Source organism: Jaculus jaculus, chromosome 11 (assembly GCF_020740685.1).
Source record: "Jaculus jaculus isolate mJacJac1 chromosome 11, mJacJac1.mat.Y.cur, whole genome shotgun sequence".
Classification (NCBI taxonomy): Eukaryota; Metazoa; Chordata; class Mammalia; order Rodentia; family Dipodidae; genus Jaculus; species Jaculus jaculus.
The window spans coordinates 55,454,963-55,477,850 of record NC_059112.1 but is presented as its reverse complement, the minus strand read 5'-3'; the positions used below and the strand labels follow the sequence as shown (position 1 = coordinate 55,477,850).

The following is a 22,888-nucleotide window of genomic DNA, read 5'->3' as shown; positions in this document are numbered from 1 at the left end:
CTCACACCTTTAATCCCAGCACTTGGGAGGTAGAGGTAGGAGGATCACTGTGAGTTCAAGGCCACCCTGAGACTACAAAGGTAATTCCAGGTCGGCCTGGGCTAGAATGAATCCCTATCTTGAGACCTGGTCCCCCCAAAAAAGAATGTACTCAAACCCCTGAAAATTCAGACAAAAAGAATTAACAAAGGAATTAACCTGAAGTGTGTATGTTTAAAATTGCAAGAGATAAAAAAGAATTTTAGGGCTGGAGAGATGGCCCAGTGGTTAAGGCGCTTGCCTGAAAAGCTAAAGGACTGAGGTTTGATTGCCCAGTACTCATGTAAAACCAGATGCACAAGTGTCTGAAGTTCATTTGCAGTGGCTAGAGGCCTTGGTGTGCCCATTCTCTTTCTTGTCTGCCTTTCTCTCTCATATAAATAAATAAAATGTTTTTGATTTTTAAAAAACATTTTGTTTATTTATTTGAGAGAGAGAAAAGGTCAGATATAGGGAAAGAATGGGCACGCCAGGGCCTCCAGCTACTGCAAACAAACTCCAGATGCATGTGCTACTTTGTGCAACTTGCTTATGTGGGTACTGGGGAATCTAACCTTGGTCCTTAAGAGTGCCTTAACTGCTAAGCCATTTCTCCAGCCCTCAAATATATATATTTTAAAGAATTTTAAACAAAAGATGCTGAATGAAAAATAGGTTGTCTTCTTTTTGGCTATTTACCTGTCCTGAACTTCCAAGTCCCTGCCCTGGTAAGTCCCCCTCATGAGATGGGGGGAAGGGACCCCTACTCCCACAAAGGCTTTACCCCTTTTCGCCTCCCTCATGGTGGGAGTTCTCTGTACTTCCTTCTCCCTCTCTCTCTTTTTTGGTATATTAATTTTTCTAGGTAGAGTCTCACTGTAGCCCAGGCTGATCTGAAATTCAGTCTGTAGTCTCAGGGTGGACTTGAACTCACAGTGATCCTCCCACCTCTGCCTTCTAAGTGCTGGGATTAAAGGCATGAGCCACCATGACTGGCCCTTCTCTTAATCTAATAAAGTCTTTCTCTAAACCTTAAAAAAAAAACCACCCAGCTGCTGGGTCTTCAAAGTCCAGAGCACAGTACTAATACCACTGCCTGCTCTGGGACTGCAGAGGACAGGGAACCCTGTCTGGGTAGAGTTGAGCGGAATCCAGAATTAAGGCAAGTCAAATTCTCACACCAAGGACAGCCAGGCAAAGTTTGGAGATGGAGAAGTTTGAGACCCAGGGAGCCAGCATGACTTTCCTTGCATAAGAGCCTCCAGAGGGACTGGGGCTCAAAAGCTGAAACGGGATCAAAATTAGTCAGGGACCCTTTAAAGCTAAAATAGCTGGTCATATGGAAGACACTTTGACCTTCCAGCAGTCTATGTGAAATAGACTTGCATCCCCTCCCCCACCATGCTGGCAGCAGCGTCATGCCCACAGGCTAGATTCTCCAGGTCTGGGGACATTCGTTCTGAAGCATCTCCTGAGGAAACAGCTCAGGAGGGAGATGTCATGGGAGCTGCCTGCCCACCCACCAACTACTGCTGCTCAGACAGCTCCAAGAGGAAAAAGACCACCAGAGACTATGTCTGGGATGACATACAGCTTCCACTTCAGAAGATGACAACAGCCTAGCACATCTGAAGGTTCAGCCTCGTTGACCTTCCCACTGTGAGGAAAGGCATCAGAAAAGAAAAGACCCTGGAAGCTCAAGGTAAAGCTGAAGAAATTGGTGTCCTGGAGGAGGAAGAGCAGCAAGGACAAGCACAAGGACTCCAAGCAGCAGTCTGACAATAGGCAATGGAGCCTGCCGCTGATAGAAGGGAGGCTGGGGCTCCTGCAGAAAGAATCTCATCATTCTCTGGCATCAGGAAATAAGAGAAATAAGACTGTCAAGCTGGACATGGTGGCACACGCCTTTAATCCCACTTGGGAGGCAGAGGTAGGACTGCCGTGAGTTTGAGGCCACCCTGACACTACATAGTGAATTCCAGGTCAGCCTGGGCTAGAGTGAGACCCTACTTCAAAAAGGGGGGAGGGTGCGAAGGTAGCCGGGCATGGTGGTGCACGCCTTTAATCCCAGCACTTGGGAGGCAGAGGTATGAGGATTGCCATGAGTTGGAGGCCACCCTGAGGCTACATAGTGAATTCTAGGTCAGCCTGGGCCAGAATGAGGCCCTATCTCAAAAAACCAAAAATAAATAAGTAAAAATAAAATAAAATAAAAAAAGGGAGGGCTGGGGAGATGGCTTAGAGTTGTAAAAGGCTCTTGCTTACAAAGCTTGATCGCCTGAGTTCAAATCCCCAGTACCCATGTAAAGCCAGATGTATAAAGTGGTCCATTTACCTGGAGTTTGTATGCAGTTGCAAGAGACCCTGGTGCAACTATCTGTTCTCTCACTTGCTTGTTCTCTCTCTTTCTCCCTCACTTCTTACAAATAAGTAAATAAAAAATATATATTTTTAAACAAAAAGAAGCAACACAAAAGCCCACATTACATACCCCAAAGCACCCAGGACATGGGAAGGTCTAAAAAGAAACCAAGGTAAATAAATAAAAAATGAACAAAAAAAAAAAAATTTAAAAAAAAATAAAAAAATAAAAAGGGCTGGAGAGATGGCTTAGCGGTTAAGCACTCGCCTATGAAGCCTATGGACCCCGGTTCGAGGCTCAGTTCCCCAGGTCCCACGTTAGCCAGATAGATGCACAAGGGGGCGCACACGTCTGGAGTTCGTTTGCAGTGGCTAGAAGCCCTGGCGCGCCCATTCCCTCTCTCTCCCTCTATCTGTCTTTCTCTCTGTGTCTGTTGCTCTCAAATAAATAAATAAAAAATGAACAAAAAAATTTTTTAAAAAAAATTAAAAAAATAAATAAATAAATAAAAAGAAACCAAGGGTGTCAACACCAGAGCCAGATGGACCAGTACGCAGAGCAAAGGAAATGCCCGGAAAACAAGAACTCACACTGGCAGAAGGCATATTTCATCAAGAATGTGGACTTGGCAGTCATTGTGGAAATCAGTGTGGAGGTTCCTAAAACAGCTAAAGATTGATCTACCATATGATCCAGCTATAGCACTCCTAGGCATATATCCTAAGGACTCATCTCATTTCCTAACAAGTATGTGCTCAACCATGTTTATTGCTGCTCAATTTATAATAGCTGGGAAATGGAACCAGCCTAGATGTCCCTCAACAGACGAGTGGATAATGAAGATGTGGCACATTTATACAATGGAGTTCTACTCAGCGGTAAAGAAAAATGAAGTTATGAAATTTGCAGAAAAATGGATGGACGTGGAAAGTATTATACTAAGTGAGGTAACCCAGGCCCAGAAAGCCAAGTGCCACATGTTCTCCCTCATATGTGGATCCTAGCTACAGATGATTGGGCTTCTGCGTGAGAAGGAAAATTCTTAGTAGTAGAGGCCAGTAAGGTAAAAAGGAGACATAAAGGGTAGAGAAAGGAAGGGGGGAGGATACTTAATAGGTTGATATTGTATATATGTAATTACAATGATTGTAATGGGGAGGTAATATGATGGAGAATGGAATTTCAAATGGGAAAGTGTGGGGGTGGGGAGGGAGGGAATTACCATGGGATATATTTTATAATCATGGAAAATGTTAATAAAAATAAAAAAGAAAAAAAAAAAAAAGAAAAATGAAGTTATAAAATTTGCAGAAAAATGGATGGATCTGGAAAGGATTATACTAAATGAGGTAACCCAGGCCCAGAAAGCCAAGCGCCACATGTTCTCCCTCATATGTGGATCCTAGCTACAGATGATTGGGCGTGAGAAGGAAAATACTTAGTAGCAGAGGCCAGTAAGTTAAAAAGGAGATATAAAGGGAAGAGAAAGGAAGGGAGGAGGGCACTTAATAGGTTGGTATTGTATATATGTAAGTAGAATGATTGAGATGGGGAGGTAATATGATGGAGAATGGAATTTCAAAGGGGAAAGTGTGGGGAGGGAGGGAGGGAGGTATTACCATGGGATATTTTTTATAATCATGGAAAATGTTAATAAAAATTGTGAAAAGATAAAAAAAAAAAAAAGAAAAGCAGAACCTTAAAAAAAAATAAAGTTGAATAAAAAAAGAATGTGGACTTGGCCTGGAGAGATGGCTTAGCAGTTAAGGTGTTTGCCTGCAAAGCCTTAGAACCCAGGTTCGATTCTCCCATGTAAGCCAGATGTACATGGTGGCGCATGCATCTGGAGTTCGTTTGCAGTGGCTAGAGGCCCTGGTGTGCCCATTCTCACTCACTCACTATCTCCTTCTCCCTCTCTGTCTAATAAAAAAAAAAAGAATGTGGACTAGCCACCAGCCTGTGCGCCCCAGTAACACAGCAGACAAATGCACCTGCAGGGATCACAGAGGGAAACTGACAAGACAGGTGTAAAGCCTAAACTAACCTCCTTGGCTGGCCTAGGTGCCTCACTGTCCAATTCTCAAACTTACTACATTCACATGGTTCAACTGTGAGGCCATTCAACCCTACTGAAGTCCAGGACAGACATTACCACCATCCACTTTACAGGTGGGAAACTGAGGCACAAAGTAGTAGTTTGTGAACAACATGGGGTTAGGGTTAAAGTTAGAATTAGGAAGTGAGAAAATGTGGCGCCCAGTGTTTAACCATGCATGTTAGGTCAGGACAAAATGGAGTCACCTGGGACAGCAGGAGGGCGACAGAGAAGTGGGTCATCCACATTCTTCAAGTAATTGCTCAGCCATTGTCCCTTCCCTGCCTAACAAGGCTCCAAGTCTAGATTTACTGCCCCCCTTTTTCTCACTGGGTCACTTCTGGTTTCACCCTATGGCTAATGTAAAGAACAGAGATTTACTGCTCCAACAAGAACAACAAAAAATTCCTTCCCTTCCTCACCTTCCCCCAACTAAAGAGCCTATAAAACCCACTATCTGTCACCCCAAGCTGACTGCTCTGCTCCTGAGAGTCAGTCCTGGCAGCTCGTGTTTTTCCTCAGATTAAAAACTTCCATTTTTGCCTCAGAGTGCTCATGATCTGTCACTTCTAAACCTTACAATGCAAACAACCAGATTAGTGACAGTCCCCCTGGGTCCTCCACACACCTGCACATAGGAGGAGCTTAGGTTCCATGCAGACAATGCCGACAGCATCCCCTGTGTCCCAGTATACAGGGGACCAGAAAACATCCTCTGCACATCAGTGCCCAGGGGACCAGTGAAGGGTTAACAGCCTTCCCTGAAAACTAAAGGGAACTAAAGAGTTAATAACTATCCCTAAGACTAGCAGACAATAAAGAAAACCTCAGAAACATGTGGCCTTGACAAACTTGTCTACTCCCAATTGATTAAAGTTTCCTTAGCTCAGAACCTTGAAGAAACCGTCTGGTAGGATATCCTCCCTAGACAATTTTGCTAAAAAAGCTTATTCTGAGTAAAGACACAAATAACTATAGTTTCTTATCTACATCCTTGGACCTGCAGCTGTTCCAATCTGTTTTTTGTTAGGATCCTCCTTATAAGCCTGCACCCCAGCCTGGCCCAGTGCTTTAGCCTCCATCCCGCAGGAAGGTTGCTGCCCCTCATTATTTCTCTCAATAAACACTATGTAGAGATCAGGTCCGGTGTTCTCTTTTGCTTTTCTCTTATACTTTCCTTACAACCAGAAAGCATCCTTTGTGTACCAGTGCACAGGAGATCAGCAAACCAGACTAAAGCAGGCTATGTAGGTGGACACTTGGGCAAGGTGATGGCCCTAATGCCTTTCTAGAAATGAAGCCTGCAGAGCATGCTGGCACCAGAGGAAGCACTTGGGGTACTACTAAGTAAGGCACATAGATTTTAATACTGAAGTGACCAAGAACAAAGAACAAGTTTAGCTCAAAAAGCCAGAATAAAAGGGTAGGCATGGTGGCACACACCTATTTCAATCCTAGCACTTGAGAGACTGAGGTAAGAGAATCACTGTGAGTTCAAGGCCAGCCTGAGCTAGAGGGAGAACCTGTCTCAAGGAAGGGAGGAGGGTACTTAATAGGTTGGTATTGTATATATGTAAGTAGAAGAATAGATTAACTGGGGTGAAAAGGCTTGCCAAAGTGAGGTCAGGGGGAGAGATAGAGTAAAGGAAAGGTGGAGGGAGGGCTAATCAAAATCTAAGAGGATGCAAATAAATCATATGGAATCCTCTGGTTTCAGACAATGGAACACTCAGGAGCCATAGATTGTTGTTAGAAAATTTTCAGGGCCAGGGATGGGATACCTCCAGTGAGTTGTTGGCCAGGGAGGTCCCTGATACCCCCAAAACATTATAGGCCCTTGGTTTCTCACCAGGAATAGATGGTAAGACCCTATTGCTGAAGATTCCACATACTTAGGCTGCAAGGCCACTGAGAAATCCTGTTGGAACTGAGATGATAACCTCCTCCATGTAGACCAGCTGACAGAAAGCTGGAAGAAGCCATTCTACATGTAGTTCAATGGGAGGAAGAGATACCACCAGTGAAGATACTCAACAGTGGACACTGCAAGCGTTACAATTGGCCAGCAAGGCCAAATGAGCCAACAGGTAAAATAGTGGCAGGTCTGTCATGGTGGAAACCAATTGCCCTCCAACTGGACTGGAGGCCTGCTCCGTGGGGGGGGGGGGGGGGGGGAACACATCCCTGATACTGAAAATATAAAATAGGGGTAGTCATGAGCCCTAGGTATGTAACATCTGCTGATGTCTAGAAAAGTGTATATACTATGCTTATCAAACTTCCCAGTAAGCACTTCTCTTAATATTTATACCCTTAGATTAACGCTACTCTCACTGTGGGTAGAGAATCTTCTTTTTTCAGATGGCAGTGACCGTGGGATAACTCAGAAGGTATCATAGTGCTGGAAAGAAGTGACTGGAGTACTGAGTAATATCTAGATCACACCTTCCAAGGCTCAGGGTCTAATGCGGAAGAGGTGGTGGAAAGAATGTAAGAACCAAAGGAAGGGTAGGACTCCTTACAATGTGCTCCTCCAGACATAAAATGGGCTGGATATCCATGACCTCACACTACCTACACAAGACTATCATAAGAAGAGGAAAAGATCATGATATCAAAATAAAAGAGAGACTGATTGAACTGGGGAGGGGATATGATGTATGGAATTTCAAAGGGGAAAGTGGGGGGTGAGGGTATTACCATGGGATATTTTTTATAATCATGGAAAATGTTAATAAAAATTGAGGAAAAAAAATCTACTAAAACATTAAAAAAGAGTTGTTGGCCATGGTGGCACACACCTTTAATCCCAGCACTCAGGAGGCAAAAGTAGTGTGGTTGGGGCCAGACTAGTGGAATCTTGTATTTAAAGCCTGTCCATCTCTTTTTTTTTTAATTTAATTTTATTGGTTTTTCAAGGTAGGGTCTCACTGTAGTCTGGGATGACTTGGAATTCACTATGTAGTCTCAGGGTGGCCTTGAATTCATGGCAATTCTCCTACCTCTGCTTTCTGAGTGTGGGGATTAAAGGTGTGCACCACCACCCTATGCCTTTTCCTACATCTTCTGATATGGCCAAGAACCAGCCATGCTCTCTGCACATCTCCCACTGTTCAGGCGTGCACCCATCTCTGTGAGCTACACAGTGGCCTACTGTTTCCAGTCAATTTTGAGACCACAGCCTAAGGTCAGCTCAGGGGAACGCCATCTTTCCTCCAAGGACGTTAAAGTCTCTGACTTGTGTATGGACTAGGTCCCCATCATTCCTTGTTCCTGCTGATTTCTACATGTTGGTCTAATCTCCCAAGTAGTAAAATAAATGCTGTTTTATTGACTGTCTTAGCCTTCATGTAGGATAGTATCACTCAGGAATAACAGCTTCTATGCACTCTCTAAGTACCTCATTCTAGTTTCCCCAATGTGTGGGCAAGAACCCTTAAACACACTGAGTGACAGCCTGCCATGGCATTTCCTTACTCCTTCCTTACTTTAGTGAGGTGATGATCATATTTCATCAACAAGCATGACAAGCCAGACATGGTGGTGTACAATTTTAGTCCCAGAACTCAGGAGGCTCAGGGAGTAGGATCACTGTGAGGCCAGCTTGAGGCCACAAAATGAGTTGCAAGTCAGCCTGGGCTACAGTGAAACCCTGCCTTGAAAAAAAAAAAAACATGACAGGGTTCCAGTGGTTAAAAGCACTTATAGCACAAGCTTGACCACATAAAGATTCCCAGAACCCACACAAAAACCTAGACAGGCTGGAGAGACGGCTCAGCAGTTAAAGGTGCTTGCCTGTGAAGTCTAAGGACCTAGTACCCATGTGAAGCCAGATGTACTAAGTAGTGCATGTGTCTGTAGTTCATTTGCAGTGCTAGAGGCCCTGACACACCCATTCTCTCTCCCGCCCTCTCTCAAATAAATAACTTAAAATTAAAATAGTGCCAGGCATGGTGGTGCATGTCTTTAATCCCAGCACTAGGGAGGCAGAGGTAGGAGGATCACCATGAGTTTGAGGCCAACCTGAGACTACATAGTGAATTCCAGGTCAGCCTGGGCTAGAGTGAGACCCTACCTCAAAAAAAAAAAAAAAAAGTGTACTGACACCTGAAATCCCAATGTGCCTACAGCAAAGGGAGGTGAAATCAGAATTGGGAAGCTTGTAGGTCAACATGTCAGCCACTTCAAAAGTGGCAAACAAGGGAATCCCTGCCTTTCTTTTTTTCTTTTCTCTCTTCCCCCTCCCCCCAAGGTAGTGTCTCTCTCTAGTCCTGGCTGACTTGGAATTCACTCTGTAGTCTCAGGGTGGCCTCGAACTCATGGCGATCCTCCTACCCCTGCCTCCAGGGTGCTGGGATTAAAGGCATGTGCCATCATGCCTGCCTCCAGCACCCCCTTCCTTTTTAATGCAAGAGAGTAAGAGAGTGTGAGAGAGAAATGGCATACCAGGGCCTCCAGTCACTGCAATCGAACTCCAGATGCATGTGCCCGCTTGTGCACATGTGTGACCTTGCACACTTGCATTACTGTGCATCTGGCTTATGTGGGACCTGGAAGGTTGAACATGAGTCCTTAGGCTTCATAGGCAAGCACCACTACGCCATCTCTCTAGTCCCTCCCCCTCTTTTTGAGACCCCGTCTTAAACAAGGTAAAATGCAAGGACCAACATCTGAGGCTGCCCTCTGACCTACACACAGAAAGTATGGTAGGGGCTGGGGAGATGTCTCAATGAATAAAGCACTTTTGCTAGCACCTTCATAAATGCTGGATGGGTGCGGCAGCCCACTTGTGATCCTAACATTCAGGAGGCAGAGACAGAGAGCCCAAGGGCAAGATGGCTAGCTAGAGTAGCTGACTGGGCAAGCTTGGTCTAGGTTTAATGACTCTGCCTCAGTAAATAAAATGGACAGCAACTAAGGAAGATAGCTGAAGTCAGCCTCTGGCCTCTATGTGAACACAAATACAAACATTCAGAAAAAGTAAGATGGCTGTTAGGGTTCATAAACTAAGATGCTAAATCAGGAAGTTCTGTAGATGGGGGTATGGAGTTTTCTCATAACTTCCTACAGCACCTGTGTTAGTCTAGTTTTCTTTGTTACCTGATAATGAGGCATGGACAGGTCTCAAGATTACTTCCCTTTACTATGCTGCTGTGTCCCTTCCCTCCCTTGTACAGAAAAGCACTCAGCAGAAAAGGCATCAAACCGCCAATAAAAAAATACAGGGCTAAGGGGAAAGTGTTGGGGGGGGGGGGAGGGAGGGAATTACCATGGGATATTTTTTTATAATCATGAAAAATGTTAATAAAAATTAAAAACTAAAAAAAAAAAATACAGGGCTGGAGAGATGGTTTAGCAGTTAAGGTACTTGCATGCAAAGCTAAAGGACCCAGGTTTGATTCCCCAGTACCCAGATGCTCAACGTAGCATATGTGTTTGAAATTTATCTACAGTGGCTAGAGGCCTTGGTGTGTCCATTCTTTCTCTTTATCCACCTTTGTTTTGCCTAAGTAAACAAACAAACAAACAAAAAAAACATACAATGGGTTGGAGAGAACAAGACCTGAGTATAGACTATAATTCATAACATATTTGCTTTTCAGTCAATATGTGTTTTGGTAATTTAAAAAAAAAAAAAAAGAATAGGAGCTGGAGAGACTACTTAGTGGTTAAAGCACTTGCTTGAAAGCCTGACAGCCCAGGTTCGAATCCCCTATAACCATGTGAAGCCAGATGCACAAAGTGGTGCATGCATCTGATGTTTGTCTGCAGTGGAGAACCCATTCTATCTGTTTCTCATTCTCCTTTCTTGCAAATGATAATAAATTAAAAAATATTTTAATAAAAAAGAACAAAAAGAAAAATAAAGTGAAGAACTCATAGGAAGAAAAATCCCATGGCATCTCCCGCCATTACAGTTTCATGAGACAACGTGGTGTGCAAAGCATTCAAACATGGAAACAAATTAACCCAGGCAACTCAGACAGGAGGCACCCTCACCTGCTCATCACTCCTGTGGTAATCATTGTCCTCTTCCTGCTTCTCTTCTGCCGTCTCTTTATTTGAACTGTCATCTGCTTTGGTTTCACCTTTTAGCACAAAAAATATTATACAGTCTGAGTATCTGGAATCCAAAGTCCAAAATGTTCCAATATCCAAAACTGTTTGAGGTACAGGTGGAAACTTCCATATTCAACCCCATGTGACAGGCTGCAGTCAAAGGCAGGTGCACTAAAAATATTGTATGAACTTACCCATGCACCAGGTGTATAAGGGGTATAAGAAACAGATGAATTTTATGTTTAGACTTGAAATTCCACAAGCTATCTTATTATACATATGCGAATATTCCAAAATAAAAAAAATTATGAAAATTTTGGCCCCAAGCGTTTTGGATAAGAAATAATCAACCTGTATTATGAAATCAAAAAATGTTATACTATTTGTTAAACTCCACAGTATCCTCAAAATGTTGGTGATATTCACTCTACTAAGAGCTTGGACACAAGGAACATAATGAATCAAAGCCATGCTGCAAGTCTAATAAAGTACCAAGCTTCTCTGTGGCATGACATCTTCCCATGGATACAGCTTGGTGAGGTGCTCAGAACTGTGTCTGGGGGATTTAGATGGAAACAATGACCAAAATTGGTAAGCGTAGCAAAGACAAGCTCCCAGGGCCACTCAGCACTCACTACAGCAGCCTTCCTCTCTAGCAAGCCTAGGTCTTAGAATCCCACTGTTTAAACACATAGTCAGGACTGGATCCCTGGTTCCCCTCCCACCCAACCTGGCCCTACTTCCCTGGTAATGTGTGTACTGGCTTTCCTTGGGTTGCCAGGAATACACAGGGTGGTCTAGGGGTATTCTGTGAGCTTTGTGTGGGCCACCATAAAAGTGCCAAGACTTGAAGAGCTACATAATTTAACACATACACAGACTTTTTAAAAGCAGAAATTAACCTTATGTCCAAACCAAATTTTTCTTTAGCTGCTTTACCATAACTGAAGCAAAGGCACAATCTCATCTGACAGTATCTGCCTATTGCTCCTTCTTTATAGGCCCTTTCGAACACCTACCCTCCTCCACCTAACCTCCCCAACCTACATGACCATCTACCAGGATGATGAAGAGCCTCCCCAGTACCCACCATGGCACTGTCTGTCACTTTCTGGTGAAACCACCTACAGGTTAAGACAAAGTGTACTCTCTGAGAAGGCTTGATAATGAGTTCCTGAATTTCACAGTGGCCTGTGCAGTTACTCACCATTTCGGGGATCTAAGTGCTGTTTGGCGGAGCACGCCTCCCCCTTGATGTCACCCGGTACTTCCATGCCCAGCTTGTGATAAAATTCCCTCTGTTTCCTCATTTCCGCTATTAAAAAACCAATAAACAAGCTTTAATATGCAGTAGGCAAGGAGTTACAGTAAAACTGTTCACAGACATCACATGAAGGAAGTTGGAGAGTTAGATTATGAAGTTTAAAGGGTGCTGCTAACAAGAAAATATCAAGTGTGGTCATAATAAGCATGGGCCAGACTTGGCACCTTAGAGCTCATGCTACAGACATAGGAGAGTACAGACGAGACACAGCATGTGAGGACCTAGTGCAGCCAGATAGGTTCTGGAACCATGGGAGTCCTGTCCCCAGGACTGTGGCCCAACCTCCTTAACCACCTCTGATGTGGAGTTAATCATTACCTTAAATATGGCAGGCCCTAAGGTGCCTGGGGACTTCTCAGAGTATATACCAGACCCTAAGAAAAGCTCAGGTGGTCCCTACCAGCTCAGAGACCCTTCAGTGAGTGTGACAGAACCCAAGGGAGGTGGTTTTGATGACTCTTTAGAATCTGACAGACCCTAAGGAGGCAGCTTGGGAGATTCCTCAGTGTGACAGATCCACTAGGGAGGAGGTTCCAGTGATCCTTCAGAGAGTGTAACAGCCCCTAAGGAGGTGTTTCAAGGGACCTCCTCCCCTCCCCTGAGAATGTAACACGACCCTAAAGGGTGTGGCTTTGACAACTTCTCAGAAAGTGCGATAAATATTAAGAGAGGCAGCTCCAGTGACCCGTTAGAAAACAGAACAGATCCTGAGAGGTGGCTCTAGTCACTCCTTATACATTAACACTGACAATGTAGCTGCCAGTAAATTCCCATATCCCGCCTACTATTATTGTGCTATAGGCAACTTAGTGATCCAGGGCTGCCAGGTGTCCCCATAATCCCTGCAGCCATGACAGACCACAGCTCAGAGACACTTGGCTACCACCAAGCAGTTCAGCAGAATTCTAACTGGGCTGATGGGCTGCATCAGGAGGACAAGGACAGCCCCAGGGCAGCCCTGTCCTGGGAGGCTGTGTCTGTGTGCCAAGATTACTTGGCCCTCACTTGCTACCAGGGTGGATACCTCTCTGGTGTTGGGTGAAGACTGCCCCCTGGTGTATGTGGCCAGCAGTCACAATACAAGAAAATAAGGAAGGAACCATAAACCTCCAACCCATGAAGGAGTTTGCTCCTGAAGACCAGTAGCCAGTTCAGAAGCCGCCCTATCTTCTGACTGCCTTGTTTCTCTGGACCACTGGGTACGAAAACAATTTGGTTTGTCCTTGGACAATCAGTACACAGCCTCTGTAGGCAGGGCCAGGCTGATACCCTGCATATTCCAGAAGATCAATTCTGAGAAAGAAAAGCAGGTACTGACTTTCTTTCAGTGAAGTTCCATCTGTGACTCTAAAACTCAGACCGAGGTGACAAGCAAAAGAGACTAGCTGCTGCTAAGGACATACCAATGACAACGAAAGCTTAGAACAAATTGTTTAAACCAGTACTCTGAAAGACCTTTTTTTTTTCTTTGAGTCAGGGTCTTACTCTAGCCCAGGCTGACCTGGAACTATGCAGTAAAGTTCTGCAGAGTTCCAGGCTAGCTTCGAACTCACAGCACTCCTCCTACATCTGCCTCAAGTGCTGGGATCAAAGACGCTACCATGTCTGGCTTCCTTTTCTTTTCTTTCTTTCTTCTTTTAAAAATACTTTTATTTATAGTTATTTATTTGAGAGACAGAAAATGGACACAACAGGGCCTCCAGTCACTGCAAACAAATTCCAGATGCATGTGCCACCTCGTGCATCTGGCTTACATGGGTCCTAGGGAACTGAACCTAGGTCCTTTGGCTTTGCAGGCAAGTGTCTTAACTGCTAAGCCACCTTCCCAGCCTACCCTTTTCATTTTGGAGTTTTTGAGGTAGGGTCTCACTCTGGTCCTGGCTGACCTGGAATTAACTATGTAGTCTCAGGGTGGCCTTGAACTCAATGGCGTTCCTCCTACCTCTGCCTCCTGGGTACTGTGTCACCATGCCCAGTTAATGGTTATTTTGAATCCAGCCACTTTGTCCAATGTTTAAACAACAAGCTGTTTAACACTAAAGCAGAAGGTAGTGCTACAATGTGCCAGAGCTATGGCTCTATCCATGACCTGTCACACAATTATACATTAAATGTTTCTGCAAAGCCCCCCTCATCCCTACTTGTTCTAAAACATCAGATATGCTACCCTACCGAAAAAGCACATGAGGAAACTTGAATTTTTTCCTATCTACAGCTGGTTTAAGTTCAAATAAGTTCTCAACCTAACAAATACCCTTAAGGTTTACCCCAAACCAAAAACAAAGTGGAAGAAAGAGACTTAGACAACTTTTACTTTGAAGCTGAGACTAGACTTGCCTCTAGCAGGCAGACACCAATGTTAAATGCCTTTAGCATAGGGCATGGAGGCAGAACATTTCTAAAGACAGAACTGCCAGGCTCTTAGCATGACACTCACTAACCTGTGTTTTTCTCTCTGCTTGCTTGCCTGCTTTCTTTCCTTCCTTCTTCCCTCTCTCCTTCTCTCTCTCTTTCTTTCTTTCATATTTCTACTCTTATCTAAGTAACCAAAAATAGGTAAAATTTAAAAGTACTTGGCCAAACCATGGTGATGGCCCTCCCATCAGTAAGGATTTAAATCTATATATCCCAGGCTTCCAAGTACAATCCTGAAAGTGCCTTATGTGTAGGCTCTCTGTGCTCTAAAATGTTATACCACCTTGGCACTCTTGGCTGCTGGGGGACCACATGTGCCAGGCTTGGGGGTATGATCTTGAGGTCTCCAGAGACTTGCTTTTCTAACTAAATGTAAGTGCCACACAAGACTACTGAGACTTCAAATCAATGTGAACATACTGGGATTCTGACTCTCTGTATCTCTCCTTTTATTTGAGAGAGAGAAAGAGGGAGAGAAAGAAGAGGCAGATAAAGAGAAAGAGAAAATGGGCATACCAGGCAGGGCCTCTAGCCACTGCAAATGAGCTCTAGGTATATGTTCCCCCTTGTGCATCTGGCTTACGTGGGTCCTGGGGAATAAAACTGGGGTTCCTAGGCTTCGCAGGCAAATGCCTAAACTGCTAAGTCATTTCCCTAGACCATCTCTCCCTTTTTCTACTTCACTGTAATGTAAATTATACTAATAAATTGTCATATATTGTTTAAATTCATGATAAACTGGTTGCTGAGAAGAGACTGGCCCCCTCCTGTCTAAGATCCCAAGGAGATTTGCACCATGTGTCCCCCAGATCTTATCTTTTTTTTAAAAAAACTTTTATTTCTATTTATTTGTTTGAGAGCAACAGACAAAGAGAGAAAGAGGAAGCTAGAGATAGAGAGAGAATGGGCGCGCCAGGGCCTCCAGCCACTGCAAACGAACTCCAGACACATGCGCCCCCTTGTGCATCTGGCTAATGTTGTTCCTGGGGAATCAAGCCTCGAACTGGGGTCCTTAGGCTTTACAGACAAGCACTTAACTGCTAAGCCATCTCTCTAGCACCCAGATCTTATGTTTAGGCAAAATGGCCACCTGTCTCTGGGACAAGGAAAAGGAGAATGACAAACAGGATATACCTTTGGTTTGATTCCCCATTACCCATATAAAGTCACAAAGTGGCACGTGCACCCAGAGTTCATTTGCAGCACTGGAGGCCCTGGTGTACCCTTTCTTTCTCTCTGTCTTCTCTCCATCTCTCTCTGCTTACAAATAAATAAAAATTTAGCCTGATGTGGTGGCACACGCCTTTAATCTCAGCACTTAGGAGGCAGAGGTAGGAGGATCGCTACAAGTTACAGGTCACCCTGAGACTACATAGTGAATTCCAGGTCAGCCTGGGCTAGAGTGAGACCCTCCTTGAATTGCTCCTCACCAAAAAAAATTAAAAATTTAAAAAATTCTAGGGATAGCTTAGCAGTTAAAGCATTTACTACAAAGCCAAAGAACCCAGGTTTGATTCCCCAGGGTCCATGTTAGCCAGATACACAAAGTGGAGCATGTGTCTGGAGTTCATTTGCAGTGGCTGGAAGCCCTGGTGCACCCATTCTTATCTCTTTCTCCCTCTCTGTCAAGTAAATTTTTAAAAAATTAAAAAAGTTGAATGTTGACATCTAAGGCAAGCAGGTACATGTATAAGGAGGCATGAATCTTCTAGATTCACTTACTGAAGTTGTATTTGTAAACTGAAAAATCAGACGCAACTTAAATGCTGTATGTAGGTGCTGGACCTGACAGATTGGGTCTGACATTGCTCATGCTGCTTCATGTACTCAGCAGATACTCCTACAGAGGCCATGAAGAGGCCATCAATCCTCAAAGTTGTGGAGGAAGGAAGATACTGCATAGAATGCCACACAGCAGTGCTATTGCTGGGGGCAAGTGCCCACCAGAGGTTCACATGTTGAAGATGACACCATTGAGAGACAGAACCTACTAGTAATGGTGCCTGTGACAGGCCTTCAGGTCATTGGAAGGGGATCCTCAAGTGGGATTGCAGGGCTCCAGCCCATTTCTCTTTCCCTCTTTGGCTTCCTCATTATCATCAGGTAAGCAATTGGGCTCAAACATATACCTCATCATGGCACAAAGCCATGGGATCAACCAATCACAGACTATTAGCTAAAACAAGCCCTTCCTCTTTACAAGTTGATAACTGAGGTATTTTGTTATAGTAATGGGAAGCTGACTAACATTAAGCAGCTTGATACTACCTGTAATTCAAACATGAGTTGTTACTGAAATGGCCTTACTGTACTGTAAGTTTTGCATATAAGTTGTTTTAAACAGAATTCATTAGCACTATCAAGTCTAGCAAAATTAAATTATAGATTTAGAAAATTTCCAAAACACAACCAGCATTTGACAACAGTGGTTATAGTGCTAAATCTCATTCAGAAAATAAGCCCATCTCTGCTTCAGCTCAAACGAATAAAAAATCCAAACATGTATGTGTGCATGCGCAAATGTGTTAGGAACATTGTTTGTCCCTGATGTGCCAGATGCAGTGCTCTGCCATTTAGCAGCAACTGGTCAACAGCATGGTGGTCCAAGACTTGAGGTCCTTTCTTCTTTCCTTGTGCTGATGGTAAAGTCTCCATGTGGTGAGAACACAGAGTTTGTTAAATTGTAAATGTGCTGAGGAAATGTCAGTGTACTGAGCAGCAGCTCAGGCTACAGCCACATGCACATGGTCTGTTGCTACTGAAGGTGAAACCAGAAGTACATATATCCATGAAGAAACTGGTTGTGTTCCAATATAACTAGTTATGCACTATGAAATTTTATTTCGTATAATTTTTACATCACAAAATATTAGTTAAATTTTTTCCAACTATATAGTGTCATAGGAGACATTTGTGCTCATGTGCCATGTAAGGACAGGCAGTATAACAGATGGGGCATGTGAGCTGCAGAGTATGGCTCCTGCTCTATCCAGCACAGAGGGAAGAAGACAGAAATAAAAATCAACACATGGGGACTGGAGAGATAACTCTGTGGTTAAGGCACTTGCCTGCAAAACTTAAAAAGACCCACGTTCGACTCTTCAATACCCACATAAACCAAATGTACAAGGTGGCATATGCGTCTGGAATTTGTTTGTAGTGGCTAGAAGCCCTGGCATGTCCATTCTTTCTCTCTCTCTCCTTGCAAATGATTTTTTCTTTTTTGTTTTTTTTTTTGAGTTAGTGTCTCGCTAGCCCAGGCTGACCTGAAACTCACTAGTTAGTCTCAGGCTGGCCTCGAGCTCATGGCAATCTTCCTATCTCTGCCTCCTGAGTGCTGGTATTAAAGGAATGTGCCACCACACCCAGCTAAATAAAATACGTTAAAAAAAATCAACAGCTGGGCGTGGTAGCGCACACCTTTAATCTCAGCACTTGGGAGGCAGAGGTAGGAGGATTGCTGAGAGTTCGAGGCCACCCTGAGACTACATAGTTAATTCCAGGTCAACCTGGACCAGAATGAGACCCTACCTCAAAAAATAAAATAAAATAAAAAATCAACATACTTTTTGACCCAGAAACTCTATTTCCACAATAAAGCCAGTAAGTACTTTCACCTATACTCATAAGAGCATACCTTTTTTTTTAAAAAAAAAGCACAAGGTAAGAAGCATGCTAAATATCCACGAGTAGATGACAAAACTCATGACCTCATCTTGAGTTCGTGGAAGCAATAAGCTGTGAGCAGTATGAAAAAAAGCAGAGGAAGCCGGGCGTGATGGCGCATACCTTTAATCCCAGCACTCAGGAGGCAGAGGTAGGAGGATTGCCATGAGTTCGAGGCCACCCTGAGACTCCGTAGTGAATTCCAGGTCAGCCTGGGCTAGAGTGAGACCCTACCTCGAAAAGCAAAAAAAAAAAAAGAAAAGCAGAGGAGGTGGCAGCATTGCCATATCAAAAAGTGTGTATACTCAGGGCTACAGAGATAGCTTATTGGTTAAAGCACTTCCCTGCAAAGGACTCAGGTTTGATTCCCCAGGGCCCACTTAAGCCAGATATACAAGGTGGCGCATGCATCTGGAGTTCATTTGCAGCAGCTACAGGCCCTGATGTACCCATTCTCATTCTCTCTCTAATAAATAATTTTTAAAAAATTTCTTTAAAAAGATGTTCTCTTAGGAAAGACAAGTTTAAAAATGCTACAGAAAAGGGGAGACTGGAGAAATGGCTTAGCGGTTTAGCGCTTGCCCATGGCTTTAAGGGCCTTGGTTCAAGGCTCTATTCCCCAGGACCCACGTAAGCCAGATGCCCAAGGTGGGTACATGGATCTGGAATTCCTTTGCAGTGGCTGGAGGCCCTGGTGCATTCATTCTCCCTCTCTCTCTGCCTCTTTCTCTGTCACTCTCAAATAAAAAAACAAACAAGCAAATAAACAAAGAACAAACATCTAAAATAAAATCACCCACCACCCATATGCAAGGAAGAAAAAAGGTAAATCAGGAGCTTCTGGGATCAGAACTCCGAGACAGGCCACAAGGGAAGGAAGCTATCACCAAGAGGCAAAAGCAAGAGTCAGGGCCACAGCAAGCTTAGGCAGAGCAGTGGAAAGGGTTGGAGTCATGCTGGTATTTTCCTTTAAGAACTAAACCTGGGACTGACTTCAGAGTCAGTGTTCTGTCTCTCTACTATCTTGGGTAGCACGTATCCTAGGCTATGTAGGAGCCCAGCAAAAGGCCTTGGGCCTGAGAAATGAAGTTTACGACTGTGGATACAACAAAAAAAAGCCAAAGAAATTGCAGACAACCTTCATCAAGAGCACAATCACACTGTTAAAGGAGTTTCAAAGCATGGGGCTGTGGATGTAGTTCAGTGGCTAGAGTACTTGTTTAGCATCCAAGAAGCTCTGGGTTCAATACTCAGCACTACTTAAAATTGAATATGCAGATGCACAAGGTGACATATATGTCTGGAGTTCGTTTGCACTGGCTAGAGGCCCACCAGCACCCATTCTCTCTACCACCCATCCATCCTTCTACTGCCTCTCTCTCTCAAATAAGTAAAGAGGATCAGAAGTTGAAGGTCATCTGTGGCTACCCATTGAGTTTCAGGCCAGCCTGGGTTAAATGAGACCCTGTCTCAAATAATAATAATAATAATGTTTTAGGTTTGATTACCCAGGACCCATGTAAAACCAGATGTACAAAATGGCACAGGCATCTGGAGACCCTGGCATGCCCAGTTATTCTTTCTCCTTGTAAATAAATTTTTTGTTTTGTTTTGTTTTTGGAGGTAGGGTTTCACTCTAGTCCAGACTGACCTGGAATTCACTATGGAGTCTCAGGGTGGCCTCAAACTCACAGCAATCCTCCTACCTCTGCCTCCCAAGTGCTGGGATTAAAGGCATGTGCCACCACGCCCGGCTTTTTGTAAAGAAATATTTTAAAAATTAAAAAAAATGGGGCTGGAGACATGGCTTAGCAGTTAAGGCATTTACCTGCAAAGCCAAAGGACCCAGATTCAACTCCCCAGGACCCATGAAAAACAGATGCACAGGTAGCACATGTATCTGGAGTTTGTTTACAGTGACTAGATGCTCTGGCACACCCATTCCCAACCTACCTTTTTCTATCTCTCTCAAATAAATAAATAAAAATTAAAAATATTTTTAAAATGTTTCAGAACTAGAAATACTTAAATTTTTTTAAAAATTTATTTAAGAGGTGGAGGGAGGGGGAGATAGAGAGAGAGAATGGGCATGCAAGAGCTCCAACCACTGGAAACAAACTCTAGATGCATGTACCACCTTGTGCATCTGACTTACGTGGGTCCTAGGGAATTGAACCTGGGTCCTTTGGCTTTGCAGACAAGCGCCTTAACTGCTAAGCCATCTCTCCAGTCCTAGAATGATTTTTCTAAAGAGCAAGAAATGACCAAAATCTTGAATGCAAAGATACACCTAGACAAGAAACACTCCAGTCTGAGGGGTCTATGAGCATACCAGGAAGGTATCTGGCCACAAGGCAGGGTGTGGTTTCCTACACAGGTAGTGTGAGCTCAGAACTGACACTACTACTTCTCAGTTTCTCCAACTTCAGAGTACAGTCAATGGCAATGATACTGGGGTGTAGTGTGAGTGTGTTAAAGACAAGAACAGGAACACACAAGGTGTCCAAACCAAATGATCATCCACTTGTATCCCTTCCCACACCTGCAGCAGCTCCAAGACAGAATATCACTGAGTGCCCAGTACCTAGCCTATGGCCTCAAACTTCCTGTTCTTGAATTCATAGACACCCAAGACCACCAGTGTTATAGGGACCCTAATCCAATGTGAGATGCCAGCTGGACACTGAAGAGAGGATTCAAGTATAAACAGGACAATAACTGCAGTGAACTGACAACATAGGACCACAGTGGCAGGAGCAGACAGTAAGTATTGCAGTCAACTTCTCATTGTTAGCACAAAACTCCTGACCAGAAGCAGCTGATGGGAGGAAAGTTGTTTATTTTGGTTTATAGTCTCAAGGGGAAGCTCCATGATGGCAGGGGAAAGGTGGCATGAGCAGGGGCGGGACAGTGGAAAACAGCAGCATTAGAGTGTGCCAAACACAGGCAAGGGGAAACTAGCTACAATACCCATAAGCCTGTCCCTAACACACCTCTACAGCAAGGCTTCAGTGCCCAAACTGCCACCAGGTGGACCTATCATTCAGAACACATGAGTTTATGGAGGAGCCCTAATTCAAACCACCACAGTAAGGAATTGCTACCATGAAAGTAGATGGAGGATTCAGCATCTGTTCTATTATGGGCCTCAGGGAATACAAGCAGTGGAGGCATTCCTACTAGAAAATGAAGGTAGGTAGGACTGTAAGAGCAGTAGGTTAGCCACAGGATGATTTGGTGCCAACAGCATCTGCTCAGGGTGGGAAGCCACCCAAAAATAGGCTTGCTGACCACAGAGACCAGAAATATCTCAAGATGGACCCACTAGGAATTCCACCAACTCATGGAGGTGAAGACACCTCTATGCACAGCTAGACATGGGTACTCCCTAAGATAAGGCAGAAAGACACAGAAGGGACCCAAAGGAGGTCTCAGGTCAACCCCCAGGGGCCAGGTGTATGTGAATCCTGACCAAAGCAACAGGAATGTGTCATGAGACAACTAGCAAGGTCAACACAAGTAGACACCTGATGTTGAGGAACTGCTAAGACTTTCTCCTCAGTCTTGGCATTTAGAAAAGAATTCTTATCACTGGAACACAAACTGCAACATCATAGATGAAATGCCTTGAGGTGGGAGTAGGCCCTGCGGAGGTAGCCACAGCACACAGGACTGTTTATGTATTTGGTTGCGTGTGTTTGAAGCTATCACCCATACATTTAAAGAATCTTCACATTGTATTTCAATGTGTTCTTTGCCTTGCCCCAGCATAAACATAGTCTATACTTGGGAAGACAATGGAGAATCCAGAACCAAGAACAATGAGATGGATGATGTAGACACTTCAGGAGCAGGGGGCCTTAGCCCAAAAGCCAAGACCCTAGCTATAGACCTGGGCCAAACAGTGTCTGGACTCACCTTCCTGGAGGCCTGGCACCAGCTTATAAACAATGTCTTGCATGGTTCTGTCATGACTGTAAAGAGACAATAGGCAGGGTCAGCCAATAATGTTAATCCTGCAATTCTCTGTATTTTATTTTATTTTGGTTTTTCAAGGTAGGTTAAACTCTAGTCCAGGCTGACTTGGAATTCACTATATAGTCTCAGGGTGGCCTTGAACTCACAGCGATCTTCCCACCTCTGCTTCTCAAGTGCTTGGATCAAAGGCATGTGCCACCATGCCCAGCTTGTATTTTCTATTTAAACTCAAACTTTGTGTTTTTTTTTGTGTGGGGGGGATTGGTTTTGTAGGGCTTCACTCTAGCTCAGGCTGATGACCTGGAATTCACTCTGTGGTCTGAGGGTGGCCTTGAACTCATAGCGATCCTCCTACCTCTGCTTCCCAAGTGTTGGGATTAAAGGCATGTGCTACCACACTTGGCTTAAACTCAAACTCTTAATCTTGGTATCTTCCCTGACAGGTAAGTATTAACTCAAACTGTTAAATCACAAACTTGCACTTTTGGTATGAACATTTCAAGTAATACTGGCGATGTTATTTTGGGAATAGCCTGCTAGGCACAGGCTAACATGGAGGGCCTCTCAGAGCAGTGAGCACCACTGAGTCCCATGTATACGAATAACACTAGCCCCTTGCCTCTCTTACCCCAGAGTCCCCTTAGGCTCCCTTACACTAGGTTGTTGTACCTATAAAGGTTCTCTGAGGGGCTGGAGAGAGATCTCAGTGGTTAAGGCACTTGCCTGCAAAGTCTAACAGCCTTGGTTTGATTCCCTAGTACCCACATAAAGCCAGATGCACAAAACGGTGCATGAATCTGAAGCTCCTTTGCAGAGGCTAGAGGCCTTATCGTGTATTCATTCTCTGTCTCTTTCCTTGCAAATAAATAAATAAGCCAAGTGTGGTGGCACATGCCTTTAATCCTAACACTTGGGAGGCAGAGATAGGAAGATTGCTGTGAGTTGGAGGCTATCCTGAGACTACACAGTG

At 44.1% G+C, this 22,888-nt stretch overlaps 1 protein-coding gene across 1 annotated transcript in view; it reads right to left on the bottom strand.

The window, feature by feature from the left end:
* Positions 1-22,888, bottom strand: part of Pcgf3 (polycomb group ring finger 3) — a 54,459-nt gene that overhangs the window by 7,675 nt on the left and 23,896 nt on the right. Inside the window, exons 6-8 of the mRNA XM_045161661.1 lie at positions 21,859-21,914; positions 11,743-11,850; positions 10,476-10,564 (exon numbers count right to left, since the gene is read on the bottom strand). Coding sequence (XP_045017596.1) covers positions 10,476-10,564; positions 11,743-11,850; positions 21,859-21,914 — 253 coding nt within the window. The remainder of the gene's footprint in view (positions 1-10,475; positions 10,565-11,742; positions 11,851-21,858; positions 21,915-22,888) is intronic.